We start from the raw sequence: 19,532 nt of genomic DNA, 5'->3' as shown, positions 1-19,532 counted from the left end.
ATATTGATGTGGCTCAGCAAAGTGAAGTACTATACCATAATAATGGACTGCACTCCTGACATTAGTCAGAGTGAAAAGATGTCAACGAATCCTACTGTAAATGACACGGATGGCTGTATCCAAGTAAAGGAACACTGTTTCTGCTCTGTGGAGGACTCTACTGGAAAAGGTCTACAAAACTGTTATGAACATTTTGAATGATAATAAAATAAAGCTTCAGGACTGCAAACATGAGGGTAAGAAACAGTGGCATCCAGGAAAGAATCCTTGTGTTGAATGCAAGAGCTTTCTTTATGCCTTGTGGCTGCCATTCCTTTAACCTGGTTGTGTCAGATGCAGCTTCATCTACTTTGGATTCAGTATCTGAGTATCGCAAAGGACATATGTTCTATTTTTCAGCATCAACTATCAGGTGGAAGATCCTCACGGACACTGTTACAAATCTGACCATGAAGCCGCTGACACTCACTAGGAGAGCTGCATTGACAGCATAAGGCTAGTAAGGTACCAAGTGATTGAGGTTTAAGACGCCCTGATGGAACTGGCACAGTCAAGTAAAGCTGAGGCTGGAATCAGGCACAAGGCCTGGCAAACCAGATCATTGACTTCAAATTTCTGGTCTCAATTGTGGTTTGGCATGATATCCTGTTCCAAGTAAACATTGTAAGCAAGGAATTATAAATTCAGTCGATTAACATTGCGACTGCTACTACTTTGATGAGAAGCTGCCTGATTTTGTTGCGGCCTACAGAGACAACGGATTTGAAGATGCCATCACTGCTGTCAAAGAAATGGTGAAAAATGTAGGGGTGGAGCCTGTCTTCAAGGAAACTTATTCATTGCAAGAAGAGACAGTTTGGTTACGAAGGTTTAGATGAGGTCATGGCAAGCTCGGAATAAAAATTCAAGGAGGAGCTTTTTTTTGCTCTCTCACTTGACGCTGCTCTAGTGTCGATCAAAGAAAGGTTTGGACAAATGAAGCAACACAAAAAGACCTGCTAGGTTTTGTATGACCTTAGTAAGCTGCTGGTGGAGAGGAAAACTCTTGAACAATTGTACGAACCTTCACCAGATACTGACACATGGGGAATGTTTGGATGTCAATGATAAAGACCTCTATGTCGAATTGGACACATCACATTTTGTAAGATAGAAAGCACTCAACTCCAAATTCTACAATTCATTCATGATACAGCGCTGAAGGACACTTTTCCTAATGTGTGCATAGCTTTGAGGATTCTGTTCACGCTGCTGGCCACAGTCGTGAGTGCAGCATTTTGAAGCTCAAGCTCATTAAAACATATCGACGATGGCTGATGAGAGACTGACATCGCATTCGATTTTATTGTTTGAAAATGCCATTGGCCAGTCTTTGGAGCTCTGACTCTGTACTTCAGTTCAGAAAGGCAAAGGTGAGAAAAGCGACTTTTTGAACTAAAGGACTAGGATTAGTATTCTAAGGCTGTTGTGACAGATTTGTTACCAATCTGCCTGAGGCATCAGGTGATTAGGCTGAGGCTGCAGGATTGTTCGGGAAGGGGATAAAGGAGCACACCAAGGGTTTAGCTTTTAAAGCTTCATTAATAAAATACAATAACAGCGGAGAGTGCCGGGGGGTGGGGGGGCGGGTTATGTTACTTAGAGGAAGGAAGAAAGCATTAGTGCCCCAAGCCCTAACCCACTTTTATACTTACACCCGCACTACCTGAGGCTGGCCAAGCCTGGATGTAACATAAGAAGAAGAGTCGGAGGAGTGGATGGGAGTTTTTGTTCTGGGCCCAGGATGTTCGGGGTTTGCTGTGATTTTTGAGGTGCTTTAGCTTTCAGGAGGGTTTTAAGTTTTGGGTTTTTTTGGGGGGTGTTTCATTCAGGGACCTCCTGATGCTTTTTGTACCAGTCAAAACCGGCTTTTTGTGATCTTCTCAACTTTTCCAAAACACACTGACTAGACCAGGAGTAGGCAACCTATGGCATGCGAGCTGATTTTCAGTGGCACTCACACTGCCTGGGTCCTGGCCACCGGTCCGGGGGCTCTGCATTTTAATTTAATTTTAAATGAAGCTTCTTAAACATTTTAAAAACCTTATTTACTTTACATACAATAGTTTAGTTATATATTATAGACTTATAGAAAGAGACTTCTAAAAACGTTAAAATGTATTACTGGCACACGAAACCTTAAATTAGAGTGAATAAATGAAGACTCGGCACACCACTTCTGAAAGGTTGCCGACCCCTGGACTAGATTTTGTTGTCCTCTTTGTTTTTCCTCTGTGCTGGCTTTCGCTTCCCCCTCTAGCCTCTGCAGCCTGCAAAGGACTCTTTCATTCCACACTCACACCTTTAACCCTTCCCCAAAATGCCTTGCGATGCTTGCAACAGCATTAGCAATATACAATGCTAATGTGCCTCCCCAGGGGATCTGTGGGAGGTAGGGGGCTGTTACGGTGTGACACTGTCACCTACTCTAACACTACTTAATACTGGTCCAACCAATGTTGGTGCACAGTTCAATTTCTTGATGTTACTACATTTCAGTTATTCTTAAAATTAAAAAAAGTTTCTTTTAAGCTTAGAAGAAACAGATTTTTTTTTATTAATTTTATATTGCATGAATAAATCTAGATTTACAGATCCTAGCATGCAAATTTATCATCTTATGAGACAGGGATAAACCATGCATGCAAATCATGCATCAAAGTTGTGAAATGGGCTACAAATGCAATAAAAAATAAGGTATTCAAAAGTTTAACAAAGAGAGGGGATGCTGAAGACTCTCCTCGCCTAGGGCGCCATTTGGTCGAGGGCCATCCACAGCACTAAAACTGAAATTTCTCAATTCATATTTTAATTTTATTCCTCTGGTTCTTCAGACATATTTCCCAAGAAGGTTTTTAATTTAATTCTGAAGATTAGTTAATTCAAGGAAATGGCTATAGAAAAACCAAGTCAAGTACACAGTTTTACAGATCGGCAAAAGCATAGTGATAAAATACAAAAGAAAAAGCAGGGATTTCAGCATAAATTGAGAAACTACAAAAGACAGTTCTATTGTTTCCACTGAAACATCATATGTAAACTTCACAGTAAGCTTGAAGTAACAGACTTATTGTTCTTGTTGACAGTTAAATGTCATCTGGGTCTCAACATGTTTTTCTTATATTCTCATCATTATCAATAAACATTGCCCAAGAAGAGTTTGTTGTTTGAAGCACAATATAAAGAACAGCTCAAGGTCTATACTTCCAAAGGTAATACTGGTAGATTTCTTGACAGCTAATTTATTGTATCTGTTCCGAAGCATAGCTGCTCTACTGTTGACAGTGAGTGAAAACAATCTTCTTTTAGGGTGAGATTAAGAAGTTTGAGAAATATGGTCTGAAGTGAGAATACCTAATGCTTGAAAACATTTAAATATCTCACAACCAAATAAATAAATAAATAACCAAGCAAGCAGAGATCATCATGCTTTCATCTTTCCTCAATGCCTTGGAATTTTCCATTGACTTTAACCGGAACAATGCCTTCAGAATACTATGAGTAAAGCTGTGTAGTTCAAGTTTGATACTTACATCTCAATATTTCAAGAGCTCCTCAATTCTTAACATGAAAATGCTGGAGAGAAAGTCTGGTAGTCATTGATCAAAATATTTCATCCCTTCTCCCTGAAAAATTAAAAATATAATTTAAAAACAAAAGCCTTTTTGATTCTTTTCTGTTGTTAACAAAATTTTATAACATTGGACACTTGAACTTTTTCCCGCAGTATCTAATGTAGTTTATAAAGCAGGATTTCCAATACCTCATTTGGGAGGAGGCTGAGGCCTAGATAATAACCTGTGCTTGGCTGAGCAAACTCTCCCTTCATAGGTACCCACGCTGGGGTCTCTCTGTTCTTCAAAAAACTTTGACCAGTCTTTAAATGAACTATTAATGCATAACCTGAGCATAAAAGTTTACCGTTAGTATCTGAAATATCCTTTCCACTCAGGGTAGCATTCTATGCTGAAAAACTTGTATCAGCATTTTTTGTAGGTGGGATGTAATTTCAAACAAAAACAAACAAAAAAACCCCCAAAACTATTATGTAGTTCTATACTGAGTATAATACTCTTGCTTTAAATTAAAGATAAAGGAAAATACCTTCATTGATAAAATAAACTTTTTAAAGAGAGGGTTAATGAAGTTTAGTTAGGGGAAAGAGGATAAACTTTTACATTTATTCTAAAATTATTTTCTTCATATACATTTAATTCAGAGAGCCCAAGATGGAGAAAAACAGAGGGCTGCATTCGGATTTCAGAACCCAGTCGTGGGCTAATTAATGAAATACAGATATTAGTCGTTCATTTTAAACAAACAATTACTAGGTTAATACGATTGAAATTCATGTGAAAATCTAAATTAATTGTATATTTCAGGAAATAAAAATTCTCTTTGTAGGGTATGATTATATAAAAATGTTTCATTGCAGTAATGAAATTACTCTTCATTTAGACAGTTATAACAGATCAGAATCTGACCCATAGTTATAAATATTTAGAAAGTTCTAAATACCAAATGGCAGAGTTTACAGAATCCTTGGTTTACAGCACCCCGCCAAGACATGCATAGATCTTTCCTAAGAATCAGGGATCTGCAACTGGCTGCCTATTATGCCCCATTCATCCACTCTGCATCCAATCTCCATTCCATGCCACAGAGAATCTGGGCCACTGTTAGCCTGACAACAATCCTGGGCAAACCAATTCAACAACTGACACAGGATTCAAACAATAAAGAATTAATAAGAATTAAAAGCCAGTCAACATGACTTTATGGAAAATAGGTCTTGTCAAACATATGATTAAAAAATTAGCACTATACAATATCAATAAAGCACACATTAAACAGATTCAGAACTGGCCTTGTCCCAGAAAGCAGTTGTCAATGTGGAATCATTACTGAATGTGATATTCCTGGTTGAATTACACAGAAATCAGCTCTAGGCCTGAAGCTCTTAAACATTTTTATCAATGATCCAGAAGTAAAACATAAAATCAATGTTGATAAAATTCGCGGATGACCAAAGATTGGCAGAGTGGTAAATAATGATGAGGGCAGAGCAGTCATACAGAACAATCTGGATCGCCTGGTAAACTGGGCTCAGCCAACCAGAATGTGTTTTAATATAGCCAAATGCAAGGTCAGACATCTAGGACAAAGCATGTTGATCATACCTACAGAATGGGGTCCTGTATCCTGGAAAGCAGCAACTCTGAAAAGGATTTAGGGGTAATAGTGGACAAATAAATGAACATGGGCTCCCAGTGTGGTGATGTGACAAAAAGGACTAATGGGATCCTTAGATTTCTAAACAGGGGAGTGGGGAGGTGATTTTACCTTTGTACATAGCATTGGTGTGACAGATACTTGATTACTGCATTCAGCTCTGGTGTCTACATTTTTAAAAGGCAGAGTTAAAAAACTGGAGAGGGTGCAATGAAAAGTCACAAATTATTCATGGCCTAGAGAAAATGGCCTATGATAAAAGGCTTAAGAAGCTCAATCTGTTTAGTTTCTCAAAAAGAAGATAGACCATAGTGAAATCACTGCTCAAAGTACCGGCACAGGGAGAAAATGGCAGGAATTAAAGGGCTCTTTAACCTAGCAAAGAAAGGCACAACAAGAACCAATGGCTGGAATTTAAAGCCAGATAAATTGGAAATAAGGCACAGTTTTTTAATAATGAAGGGAATTAACTATTGGAACAAACTACCATCTCCAAGTCTTGATATCAAGATAAGATGCCTTTCTGGAATATATGCTTAAATCAAACACAAGTTATTGGTTCAACAGAGATAACTGGGTGAACTATATGGCCCCGTCTGTCTTAATCTCTAGGAATCTATAAAGGCATTCAGATGAGGGTACTGTAAGGACCTATCTAGAAAATAATGTAATAGAAATACCAACATGCAGAAGATTTCTGATAGCAGAAAACTCTTCAATCTAGCAGAAAAAGAGATAACAGGATCCAATGGTTGGAGGTTGAAGCTAACTACATTCAGATGAGAAAAAAGGGATTTGAAATTTTCTCTAGAAAATGTATTAACCATTGGAACAATTTACCTGTAAATCAAGACTGGATGTCTTCCAAAAAGATATATTGTAGGTCTGCCAGAAGTTATGGGCTTGATGCAGAAATTATTGGGTCAGATTCATTGACCTGCATTATGCATCAGGGCAGATATGATAATGGTCCCTTCTAACTTTAAAAACCTCTGAATCATTGTTTTTGAGACATAGCATTACTATTCACTTTCAAGTAAACTATTATTACATTAACCTACTATAAATCTCATGGGAATAATCTGAATTAATCTCAACTCAGTGAGTAAACAATTCTTTGTAGGGGTATCTTTACATTGAAAAGCTATATTTCTTCCTGTAATTTGGTTCCTTTTCTTCATGTAGGAGGCCATCTACAACAGCAGCTTTTCTTACATTCAAATCATTCAAGGCTTCTCAGTTTCCCTGGAGGCAGTATCAGCATCTGGTCTCACCTTCCCATTTTAAATTATGTTTGGAACCTTTAATTTATTCAGAAATATTTCAATTCTTGTATTATCTATACTCCCCTCAGGACCTACATGAATCACAGAAATAAATGTTATTCCTTCAGGGTATCAGATGTTTCAAAAGCCATCTAGACATGTTACCATACTCGATCTTTGACAACAACAAAAGGAATGCTGTTTTCATATGTCTAGTTTGAATCATTTAAAGTATTTTCTTACAGCACAGACAAACATCTGTGACAGATTCAGTTAATGAATAAATCAAACAAAAACAACTTTCATGAAGTTGATGGATTTCCTCAGTTTTCTACATTGTTAGAAACCCTACTCTTCAAAAAATATTTACTCTATTTTAAAATGTGAAATGGAAGCATCATATCTTGTAATTTTGCATTATTCTTTGCCTTTCCTTTGCTATTCCATAACAAATAATTGCTATTAAAGTGCAGTTGTACTCTTTAAAGTGAATTTTTAAAATGCTATTGTGGGGTTCCATGTTTAGTATCTTTCAAATCCGCTCAGTTTACAATATTTTTTTCTGACTGTCAGCCTTGCAAACTCAGCCTGAACTATGAGAATAAAAACTCTTTGATTCCATCTTATACACCATCACTGTTATACAGATTTTGCAAGCCAAGTTAGACTGACTGACATCTGTGAAAGCTCATTATCTCCGATGGATTTGCACCGATTTCTCTGACTGGTACTTAATAAACAATTATTTTGATAATGCATAAATTATTTATTGGTTAAACTGGGACTTAAGCAGATGAAGTGCTCTGCTGAATCAGGGTCTTAACTCTTACATTTCTGTCAACAGGTTGTGGCTCAAAATTTTTTTATATGTTCAGAAACTTGACATACTTGCTTGGAAGACTCGGTAAATCCAACCTGAAAGGGTTAAAATGGGGTGTGTGAAATGGTCTAAAAACAAGGTTGATTCTTCCCAAATTGAGAGTTAATTTGTGCTATAAAAAAAATAGTTGAGTCATCTCTCGTCAGTGTCCTGTAGTTGTAGGTACACACTGAGAGCCCTTTTTCTGGCTCCTGAGATTCTTAGCAGCCTTTCGTTGATTGAGCTCTCCACCACCGCTGTAGAACAAAGTTCAACATGCAGTTTATCAAATGAATGAAGGAAAAGCTTCAGGAAAAGATTGACTGACAACCAAAATAAGAGCTGGAGGCCAAGACCTCTGTGAAACCTTTGCTCAGAGGTTTAGTCGTTACTTGGAAATGCAGAACATACCATCTAGCTGGAAGGAGTCCAACACCATTTTGCTGTACAAGAAGGGCAATCGTGAAGTTCTAAAGAACTATTGTCCAATATGCCTGCTTTCACATGTCTACAAGCTGTTCACCAAAATAGTAACAAACCAAGTCTCACAGAGTCTGGACGAGCAGCAGTCAAGAGAGCAGGCAGGTTTTCGACTGTATTTCAGCACAATAGACCATATCTTCACTATAAAGCAGCTATTGGAGAGCACAAGGGAATACAAATTCCCTTTATGCATTGCCTTCATTAACTATGGGTACGTCTATACTTACCTCCGGGTCCGGTGGTAAGCAATCGATCTTCTGGGATCGATTTATCGCGTCTTGTCTAGACACGATAAATCGATCCCGGAAGTGCTCGCCGTCGACGGCGGTACTCCTGCTCCACGAGAGGAGTACACGGAGTCAATGGGGGAACCTGCCTGCCGCGTGTGGACCCGTGGTAAGTTCAAACTAAGATACTTCGACTTCAGCTACGTTATTCACGTAGCTGAAGTTGCGTATCTTAGTTTGAAGTGGGGGGTTAGTGTGGACCAGCCCCAAGAAAAAGCATTTGACAGCATAGAGATCAATGCAGTGCTGAAAGTTCTTGCAGAACAGGGCATCGACACAAACTACATCAAACTACTAAAGGAAGCAAACTGATTGTACTACAGATATAGCTGTTCAATACTCCTTCGCATCCCAGTCAAAAAAGGTGTGACGCAAGGAGACACGGTTTCACCGAAACTCTCGTCAATGGACAGCAGTTAAACCACCTCAGATTTGTGGACGATATCATGTTGATTGCTGAAAACACTATCAAACTACACAAAATGCTGCAAGAACTCAAACACAAAAAGCAGCCAAGTTGGACTGAAAACTAACCGCTCTAAAACAAAATGTATGCGGTCTGATGCCTTGCCAAAAGCCCAAAAAATAGTCAAGGGAGAACAAATAGAAGAAGTTGAGCAATGCGTTTATTTGAGCCAAGAAATAAACATGCTCTTGTGAAGGTGAACTCTCGTGAAGAAAGAAAGCTGGTTGGCATGTATTCAATTCTATCAAGGATTGTTTCCAAGGAAAAAAAATCAACAAGGCAACATGTGCCAACCTCTTCATCTCAACAGTACTGTTGGCAATGCTGTATGGCAGCAAAACATGGGCACTGAGGAGCAACAACTGTCTGTCACAGAGAGGGTGATGGAAAGAAGAATTTTAGGGATTTCAATCTGTGACTGAGTCCCCAAAGAAGTGGTCAGACAGCGGAGTGGAGTGCAGAATGTCGTTGTTGAAAGCAGGTTCAGTAAAATGCGATGGGCCAGGCATATAGTTAGACTCACTGACAATCGATGGACTGCAGCTGTAGCCAAGTGGTACCCACAGGAACTGAAACGACCACTTGGCTGACCTCCAAAGAGATGGGAAGATTTTATTGTGAAAAGCCATGGACGCACATGGAGAAGGAAGATCAGGATAAGAGAAGAATGGAAGACATGTTGTGATTGGCGCAATCTGTATGAGGGTTGAAGGAGTGATCGATCAAGGTGATAAGAAATAGAAACCAGAAGACAAGACAGTGGAACCCCAAAGACATATTGCACAATCAATGTAGATTGAAAAAAGATCAAAACAACAAGATGTTTTCTGTTTCACTGATTAAAACACAGTGTAGAGTAAGTGAAAGATGTATCTACAAACTTGGAAAAGAGACAACTAAGGGGATATGATGAAGTTCTATAAAATTGTAACTGGTGTAGAGAAAGTAAATAAGGAAGTGTTATTTACTCCTTCTCATAACACAAGAACTAGGGGTCATCAAATGAAATTAATAGGCAGCAGGTTTAAAACCAACAAAATGAAGTATTTCTTCACACAACCGACAGTCAACCTATGGAACTCTTTGCCAGAGGACATTATGAAGGCCAAGATTATAGCAGGGTTCAAAAAAGAACTAGATAAATTCATGGAGGATAGGTCCATCAATGGCTATTAGCCAGGATGGGCAAAGATAGTGTCCCTAGCCTCTGTTTGCCAGAAGCTGGGAATGGGCAACAGGGGACAGATCACTTGATGATTACCTGTTCTGTTCATTCCCTCTGAAGCACCTAGCATTGGCCACTGTTAGAAGACAGGATACTAGGCTAGATGGACCTCTGGTCTGACCCAGTATGGCCGTTCTTATAAAAAACATTTGTATTGTGTACTTTATTTTTGTATTTTCTTAAAAAAAAATAATTTTTTTTAGAAGTTTCTCATTGCAGTCTCTTCTCATAGGAGAATTGTTTCTCTTGCCAAATTGGAGGTGAATCAGAAAAACTGTTTTAGAGACTGTAATGGGATGCACTTGTTAAGTTTGTGGGTGCCTGCAGTTTTTCCTCAATTTCTTTCACTCATGGTGCCCCATCGGCCATTGCACTTGTCAGGCGGGTCTTTGGTGACAGCCCTTCAGCCGTGTCACACTCAGTTCATGTACAAAACAAACAAACCCGTTCCACGGTACACAATCCAAAATGTCCTCAGTGTCCAGCAGCCATCCCTGGGGTCAGTCTTCTAAAACAGTCCAACAGGGCCCATCACGGTACCCTCGCTTGGTTAAGCCAGGTTGCAAGGCTCCTATTCTGGAATTGAGCAGCATCCCAAGGGCTTCCTTCCTAGGGACTCTTTGCCTCTACTTGAGTCCTCAGAGACCCCAGCCTTCCACCTCTCTTGGACTCAGTTCACTGACCACAGCTCCCTGCTGAGTCAGTTCCAGTGCAGCCCCCTTCCCTGGGGTACCACAATTCTAATTCCCTTCCCTAGGGCCTAGCCACTTCCCGACAGTGGCTGGTGGGCCGACCTGGTCCCACCCACCTCCCCGGGTCCCAACCCAGGGATCCTTTAAGTATAGCAGCCTCATGCTGCACCCCTTTAATAGTTGCTGCTTTATGTTTCCTTGGGCCACTTCCCCACAGCACACCTTAGTTGAGGCCCAGCAGCCAGCTCAGTCCTTGCTCCCATGGTTCCTACCAGTAACTGCCTGCTTTAGCCCTTACAGCCAGCCAGGAGCACCTCTTCTTTCTTCCAATCTCTGCTACCAGACACAGCTCACTCTGTCCAGCCTTTTAGCTCCTTTTATACGGTCCTGCTGGGCCCTGATTGGCTGTTCCCTGCAGCCCCTCTCATTGGCTGCTTCCCTTGCAGTCACTCTACCCGCTAGGAGGACCTCTCTACTTCTCCTTTCCTGGGATGGGTGTGGCAGGACCCTGAAGCCTCCAGTAGGGGGCCTCTGGGCCTAGTCCACCCCATCACAGAGACAAAAAAATTACTTTTAGCTTTTTTTTGAAAATTCTATAATAAACGATACTGCAAATGTGTCTAATGTGCCTATAGGAGTGACAACTGGGCCTATAACTTTTTGCCTGCTTGGGAATTAACCATGAAAAGTAGGTCAAGTTATTTTTAATAATGTTATAAACAGATGCAAGAAACCAGACAAACTGAATTAGCCCCAAAAAAGGGGCCTAGTGATATAACTCAAGAACTGTATTGAGATCAGGCTTGCTTGGTAAACAAGAAATTGTGGGTCTGGAAATCAGTAAACCATATTTGGTGTATCAGAAACTAGACCTAATTGATGGGCTAACTAATGAGGGGAATGGCTATTCAAACTCTCTCTCCCTTTTTGGGGTCCTTAAGGAAATCTTGTGGAAGACCAGTCAGAGGCTACTAGAGAACTTCACCATCCTGGGTTCCACGCCTACCATTTCCTGGGACCCCAGGCTTTTGTCATCCAGATCCTGAGAAATGTCCTGACCAGACCAGGCCAGAGAGAAGGACCCAGATGACATCACCACCCCACCAGCTCCAGTTGAATCCCAAACACCATCTAAGATGAAATAGGAATGGACTTTAACAATAACAGCTCATCTCAACTAACTTCTCTTTAATCCAAAAGGACAGTTATTACCATCTTTGACACCATCTAAGACACTGTCAAACTAGGGGATTTTCCTTCTAAAAACTCTCCCCCAATAAAGGGAAAAGGAATAAGGAATGTTGTTAAAATGAAAGCCTTATTTAATACTTTACATTTCAAATGTTCTAAGTGTTTTTCCTTCCTTTCTTTATCTTTAGTAAAAGGTTAAAAGGATGTTTAATTTTGTTTGCCATGGTACTAAGCAGACTGAGGTCTCTGTCCAAATCCCGAACCTTGTTTCACACTGTTTAACGTTGGACAGTGACTGGGTTATGTTAACACCCTTTGGTCCCTATTTTCCATCTAAATCAGTGCTTCTCAAACTATGGGCGGGTCTCCCAAGGGAGGAGTGGGAATATTTCAAGGAAGGCGAGAACTGCATGCTTTTTTCTCTTTTTTTGCAGAGTTCTGGCATCAGCCCCAGTGGCTGGGGCTCGTGCACAAGAGACGTGCACACGAGAGGCGGGATTAAAAAGGACAGCTGAAGTCCCACCACCCAGGCCTGGGCTCTCCTCCCCCAACCTATCCCTCACTGGGAGGAAGCCTGGGCTCAGGATCTCCTTCTCCCCCAATCCATCACTGGAGGTGGTAAGGCTCCGTCTCTCAGCCCTGGGATGGCAGCAGCAGCGCAGAAGTAAGGGTGGCAATGGGCCGCCAAGTCTGCTGTGAAAAGTGATATTGACAAGTTATCACTTTTCACATTTCCTCCCTTACCTTTTGGGGTATTTGGGTGGTCTTTCTCATGATGTGAGCCCTAGAGGGGGTGGTGACACTATGTAGATGTGCGGGGGAGGGGGACCCCTAAGGGAGTGGTGACATGGAGTGTGTGGAGTGGGCAGGGAAGCCGTGGAGGGGGCAGTGACGGGGGGGGGGAGGAGGCACTACTGGCGCTCTGGGGGAACAGGACAGTGACATTGTGGGGAGGGAGGAGGCAGCCTTGGAATAGGCAGTGGGGGGTCCCTGGGCTGTGGACACTGTGTGGGGAGGCAGTCCTGGAAGGGGGATGTTGGTACTGGGGGGAGGGCAGCCCTTGAGGGGACACTGTGGGGGGCAGCACTGGAAGGGGCGGGACGGTGTCCCCGGGATGTGGAGACTGGGGGGGGGCAGCCCTGGAAGGGGCGGGGGGCCGGAGCGGTGGCAGTGGGGGGAGAAGGGGCAGGCGGAGGAGGCAGGTCTCCGGCGGTGGCCCCGGGGCGGCGCTGTGGGCGGCAGTCGGGGCGGCGCCATGTTAAGAGCCGCCCTCCTCCGCCCCCCCCGCTTTCGGCTGCTCCGGCACCGCGGCCCGCCAGCGCCTGCGAGCCCCCCGCCTGCGCCCGAGGTAAGCGGCGGCGGCGCGGGCTGTCACTGCTCCCGCGGGGGTGGGTGCAGGGCCGCGCTCGCTCTGCCGGTGCCCCGGGGGAGGCCCTGGGGCTCGGGAACGCGGCAGCGGCGGGCTCTGCCGACAGGCCCCGGTAGCGCACACCGTCCCGGCGGGCACAGCCGTGGCCAGGCCCCGCCGCGCTGAGCGCAGCCGGGGCTCGGGGGTGGCTGGGCTCGCTGCGGGCCCGGCCGTCAGCGCGGGAGGTAGCGCGGCTCCTCCTAACCCTGCAGGCCCTGCCTGGGGCGCCTGTAAGGCGAGACTGAGCCGGGCTCTGCGCATGGGCTGAGCTTCGCCCTGGCCGCGCCAGAAGCGCCGCCAAACCAGCGCCAGGTTGTCCGCGTCCAGCCTCGCATCGCTTCAGCCAAACGGGTGTCACGTCGCCCCCGAGTTGACGCTTGTTCATAGTCACCCAGCTTGGCTCGAGCAGCGGGGTCCTGTGTTCTCGGTTGTACGAGTCCTGGAGAAAGAAATCAAATTGCGCAGATAAAGTTTGCAAATTAGGGGGCTGGGGGGTGTAATGAGATACCAGCCTATTGCTCTGTGCTGGGTGGGGGAGCGAGGCAGTGACTTCACGCAAGTCTCCCTGTTCCCACAAGGACCTCCTCAGAGGGGACCTGGGCATCATTATAGACAGCGCCATATATATCCATACCTCTGCTCAATGGACATCTGCAGTCAGATAGCAAACAAGATGTTCTGATGTGATGGAGAATAATACAAAGAATATGATAATGTCCATATATCAACCCCTGGTGTGGTCTGTACTGTGTACAGTATTGGTCACCCAGTCTCAAAAGGCTACTGCAGAACTAGAGGGCATTCAGAGAAGCCTGGATCAAGGGCATGGAATATCCTATGTGAAGAGAAACTTTGAAGATTGGATAGTTTATTTGAGAAAGAAGATGTGATAAAACATATTAATTAATTAACAATAAAGAAAAGATAAATGGGGAACTCCTTGGAATTACCTTGTTTGACGCCTGTATTTACAAAAAGTTCCAGTCTGATGATAAAGGAAATTAACAGAGCGTCAAGGAAATCTTCTGTGCAATAGTTCTCATGGTAGAGACAAATACAATTCCTCTCAAGTATAGGGAATAATCACCCATGCACTTTGAGCTTCTTTGCTTCAACACTTAGAAAATTCATTTCTTCCTCTTATCTGACAGCAAGTAATGTTACAGAAGAAACTGCCAGGGCCTAATATGCACCACTGAAGGTTCCTGGCTTGCCTTCCCTTCCATCTCTCCTTCCAGTTGCCAAGTTACTCTCCTTCAGCACTGACAATGCCCCCCCCCCCCGCCCCACCCCCCAGCTACTTGAATCTTTACACTGGTTTCCCTCATGTATCAAGTTTTTATCCCTTTAAAATTCTCTATTACTCCAGCGCTGTCTTTCTTCTCCTATACTCCTTATGGTTTGTCCACAATCTAAGCTTTGTTTCCTTCCCCTCTAGTTTTTGTGCCTTCTTTAATTGTACCCTATAATGTCTCTGATTTAACATTTGTCAAGGTCCTCTGAAAACACTTCAGGACCCTCCCCCCATTTCAGAATCAAATACCATCCAAAAATAGTTGTATCTCCCACTGTTAAAACTTAGAGAAGGTAGGCGAGGTAATATCTTTTATTGGATCAACTTCTGTTGGTGAGAGAGACAATCTTTTGAGCTAGACAGCGCTCTTCTTCAGGTCTGACCTGCGTAGCTTGAAAGCTTGTGTTTCTCACCAACCGAAGTTGGTCCAATAAAAGTTATTACCTCACCCACCTTTTCTCTCTAATACTTTGGGACCTACATGACTACAAGAATGGGGCATTACTATTAAAACTATCAGAAGTTAGTTGTAGACAAGCCAGCATTGTACTAACCGGTAAATTCCCCTGCAGCTGTTGAATTGTTTCCTACAATATATTTTCTGCTTTGATTTGCTTCACTTTTGATTAACTTTTATGCAATGAGATTACTCAGTAGATATATAGAGCTCAGAGGATCAGGGAGAATTGCCTACCAGACTAAAATTGCATTTGCCTCATTGCATGCCATTGGTGATCCTGCTTCTGCAAAAACGTAATCTGTTATATTCCCTTTCCTTTTAGTTGCCTTTTTCAACATATTGAAAACACATTGATGTCACTGAAGATACAACAAAAATGAATTTGGTTTACTGCATATAGTTCTTTTTGACCAAAGTTTTCAAAGCTGGGTGTCGGAATATGAATTTAGGAGCTTAGTTTTAGGCCTTGATTTTTGTTACGTGAATCGGCATTGATATAGTCAAATTCGAATGTGATTATAGAGAAAAGAACTAGACATGACCACAGGGAAATATTAACTTTGTATATATAAAATGAATATAGTGTAAAGATTTGCATAGCTGTGGAATTGTTCTGTTACGAAAATTAATTCTTCTGCAGGATTATATCCTTTTAATTCATCACATTTTGGGCTTGAACAAAAGTACAGTCAGTAGAACAGGTAAACACAAATACTACCATTTACATTTAACACTGAAATTGGATTAAAAATCTAACAACCCCAAGGCAACAAGAAACATCCATTGTCTCTTTGCTGATAAAAGAATATTTAACTGAAGCTCTTTTAATTTACAGTATACCATACAGGTCTGTCGCATCTTACGCGCATTTAACATGCGCGATTTCAACTTTACGCGGTCGGCAAAAACAAAACAAAACAAAGAGAAAAACAACAATTTTAATACTATACCTGTAGTGCGGGTGATTTCGCCCGCCATTGAACTCAGTGGGGTTTTGGTTACACGCGGTTTTCGCTTTACGCGCTAACCGTGGAACGGAACCCCCACGTAAGATGAGACAGACCTTGGCTTTATTTAGAAGCTCTCACTTAAGTTAAATGTAATAATTTTCTCCTGGTATTTATAGTTTTAAAAAGTTCCTAAAGAAGACAGCTGCATTTGTATTGGCGTTTTCCTGGCTAAATGCAAAACATTTGGTTAGAATTTAAACTTACAGTTTCAGAATGAGCAGAAAAGGAAGGTACTAGGCATCAAAATTAATTGGTGATGTTACTTTCTTAGCAAGTCAGGGATGGGTGGACAAATTTCTGTTATGATGAGGTTTCACAGTAAGATAGAAAACTACATCAGGCTAATATTTTATAACAGTAGAATAGTCCTTTTTAACTTTCTGCAGCTTTTTAAAAAAATTGCACGGTAAACGTATGGCTGGTAGATATATTTATTATTTGTATTGTGGTAGTGCTTACGGGCCCTAGTCATAGACTGGCCGTCACCTTCAGCCCCCAACTAAAACCTCTCCAGCGCCTCATTAAAGGTCTACAACCTATCCTAAAAGATGATCCCTCACTCTCACAGATCTTGGGAGAAAGACCTGTCCTCGCTTACAGACAGCCCCCCTACCTGAAGCAAATACTCACCAGCAACCACACACCACTGAACAAAAACACTAACCCACGAACCTATCCTTGCAACAAAGCCCGATGCCAACTCTGTCCACATATCTATTAAAGTGACATCATCATAGGACCTAGTCACATCAGCCACGCCATCAGGGGCTCGTTCACCTGCACATCTACCAATGTGATAGATGCCATCATGTGCCAGCAGTGCTCCTCTGCCATGTACATTGGCCAAACCGGACAGTCTCTAAGCAAAAGAATAAATGGACACAAATCTGACATCAGGAATCATAACATTCAAAAACCAGTAGGAGAACACTTCAATCTCCCTGGCCACTCAGTAACAGACCTAAAGGTGGCAATTTTGCAACAGAAAAGCTTCAAAAACAGATTCCAACGAGCAACTGCTGAACTTGAATTAATATGCAAATTAGACATATCAATTTAGGCTTGAATAGAGACTGAGAATGACTGAGCCATTACACACATTGAATCTATTTCCCCATGTTAAGTATTCTCACACCTCTTGTCAAACTGTCTGTAATGGGCTATCTTAATTATCACTACAAAAGTTTTTTCTCTTAATTAATTACCCTCTTAGAGTTGGTAGGACAACTCCCAACTTTTCATGTTCTCTGTATGTGTATATATATCTCCTCACTATATGTTCCATTCTATGCATCCGATGAAGTGGGCTGTAGCCCACGAAAGCTTATGTTCAAATAAATTTGTTAGTCTCTAAGGTGCCACAAGTACTCCCATTCTTTTTACATCCCCACTGTGCTAGTTGCTGTACAAACATATAAAAAAGACAATCTTTTCCTTCAGAAACTTACAGTCTTCCTATAAGGCAAGAGAGAGTAGATGAATACAGGAAATATAGAACACAAGCAAACCAGTGACAGAACTTGGATTAGAACTAAATTTCCTGGCTCCTCATACTGTGTTTAAACATACAATGCTATCTCCCATTTAAAAAAAAAAAAAAAAGATGACAGTTTAAACACATCCCTAGTGAACTGTTACTGTTGCATGATATTTGGCTATGGTAGCATCCTGAATAATAAAATCCCATTTCCCTTCCCCACTCTTCCAGAGCAGTGTTCCACCTTTTCTGCTCCTCCTACCCTTCTCCCCTTGCTCCCCAAAAAGAGAACATGCAGTTGGTGGGTACCTTACTAAAAACTTTGGGAACCACTGTTATAGAGGATATTCCCTATGGTAGCTGAGGGCTGATAGTGAGATTAGTAGATACACCATCTTGACTTATTTAGGAAAAGTGGAGTATGAAGTACAGTAGAAGTACTGGAATGGAACATTAGTTCTCATAATTCTGTCCCCTCTCAGTCTCTGTCCTCTGCTCACATATTCCCTTGTGTTCTGCCCATTTGTCTCTGCTTGTTCCTGGCTCAGCCATTCCTCAGTGAGTGCCTGGAATAGTCTCTCACTATATGCCAAGGAATTACTGGAAAAAACATCTTCAAGTAGTTACACCTCTACCCCGATATAACGCTGTTCTCAGGAGCCAAAAAATCTTACCGCATTATAGGAGAAACCGCGTTATATTGAACTTGCTTTGATCCGCCGGAGCGTGCAGCCCCCCTCCACCCTCCCGGAGCGCTGCTTTTCCGCATTATATCCAAATTCATGTTATATCGGGTCGCGTTACATCAGGGTAGAGGTGTACTGAAAACCCAACTGTTCAGTTAAGTGTTTAACATGAAATGGCCATGCTACATTCTCTGTTTGGTTTTGTCTGGCATTCTTTGCTTGTACCTTTAGATTGTAAACCCTTAGAGGTGGGACCCTGTTATCTTTTTGACACTGACTTATTATTCAGTAGTACCATGTGTATTTAAGATGCTGTGTACCAGTCAATGAGGGTTTTTTTAAAAGGGTAGGGTAAAATGAGCATGATGGAGCTATGTATTCTTAGGGCTTTGTAAGAGGCCCTCAGTTCAACCTGAGGTATCCGTTAACTTTTAACTGGTATAAACCAAAACCATGTGGTTATGTTGTACAGCACTGCTCATCTAATGCCTTCCAATCACTTCACAACATTTGATTAAACCATATAAAGCTGGTGTAGAGTCTCAAGCAGAAATCCATGTGATCTAACTGTTTTGTCTTCTCAAAAACGTTTTAAAGAGGAGAATAAAAAAAATATTAAGGATATTTTTTGTGTAGAAAAAATTGGCAGGAAGAGAGAAAGTTAAGAGGCAGAGGAAATGCATGAAGGCCACAGTGTGAAGTTGGAAGAAGCTACAAATGCATTGGGCTTCTCAGGATGACATCAGCTTAGTAGCAGTGGGATTCTTTATTAGAGAAATGTTGGTTTTGGAGTCCTAGAATGTAGAGAGTGAACCTCTTAGTTCTTCTAGGTCATCTCCCTGTTCACTGCAGGTGTGTTGCTTATTGCAAGTGTTCTGGGTGGGTTTCAGCAGAAATATTTTAATATGTTTGAATGGTACCTACTTTTCCAGAGAAGATTGCAAAAGTATGTTTTTATATTTTTCAGGTTCCTTATTTTTGTATAAAGATTGAGAGAAGTCAACCTGGTAAGATGGAATCCTCTGATATTGTACAGTAAAGCCCTAAAATACAAACTAACGTTAATGTTGACAGCCTAGGAGTAGCAAAAATAATGGTATAATAAGTAGTTTTGAGAATAAACATAAAAAGATTTGGAGCCTTCTAAAGACTTTGCCTTTCAAAGATGCTAAGATTCTAGTTCACTGCTGTGTTACTCCAGTTTTATGCTAGTGTAATACCATCATAGTCCAGGGAAGTTACACCGGTAACAGTAAAATTGTAGTAATTGAATTAGGGCCCAAATGTATAGTCATGCTCTTATTGTCTTAATGTAAAGATATAAGTGTTGGCACCAGTTTCTTCAAGATGCAGATGTCGATAGTTTAAAAGGTTCTATTTATTAGCAAAAGTGAAGGTATTTGGGTAGTAAGTGTTTATTAAGGAGTTAAAATTCCCAAGCACAGAGAATGTGGTGAG

The 19,532-nt window shown here is 41.8% G+C and overlaps 1 protein-coding gene and 1 long non-coding RNA gene across 5 annotated transcripts in view; one reads left to right on the top strand and one right to left on the bottom strand.

The window, feature by feature from the left end:
• The window catches only part of LOC135983209 (uncharacterized), a 28,887-nt gene extending 15,980 nt beyond the window's left edge, over positions 1–12,907 (bottom strand). The window contains exons 1-2 of the long non-coding RNA XR_010600772.1: positions 10,821–12,907; positions 3,573–3,665 (exon numbers count right to left, since the gene is read on the bottom strand). This is a non-coding gene — a long non-coding RNA (uncharacterized LOC135983209). The remainder of the gene's footprint in view (positions 1–3,572; positions 3,666–10,820) is intronic.
• A 2-nt stretch (positions 12,908–12,909) lies between these two features.
• ESD (esterase D) overlaps positions 12,910–19,532 on the top strand; it is a 29,622-nt gene continuing 22,999 nt past the window's right edge. Inside the window, exons 1-3 of one of the 4 annotated variants that reach the window (XM_065593659.1) lie at positions 12,910–13,087; positions 15,542–15,602; positions 19,042–19,081. Coding sequence is in view for 1 of the 4 variants with exons in the window: in XM_065593655.1 (XP_065449727.1) it covers positions 12,995–13,087; positions 19,042–19,081 (133 nt within the window). In the remaining 3 variants the exon portion in view is untranslated. Of the gene's footprint in view, positions 13,088–13,507; positions 13,613–15,541; positions 15,603–19,041; positions 19,082–19,532 lie in introns of those variants that run through there. The other 3 variants (XM_065593655.1, XM_065593664.1, XM_065593668.1) reach the window with 3 other exon arrangements.

This window comes from Chrysemys picta, chromosome 1, assembly GCF_011386835.1.
Source record: "Chrysemys picta bellii isolate R12L10 chromosome 1, ASM1138683v2, whole genome shotgun sequence".
Classification (NCBI taxonomy): domain Eukaryota; kingdom Metazoa; phylum Chordata; order Testudines; family Emydidae; genus Chrysemys; species Chrysemys picta.
This window is presented reverse-complemented; position numbering and strand designations above follow the sequence as displayed.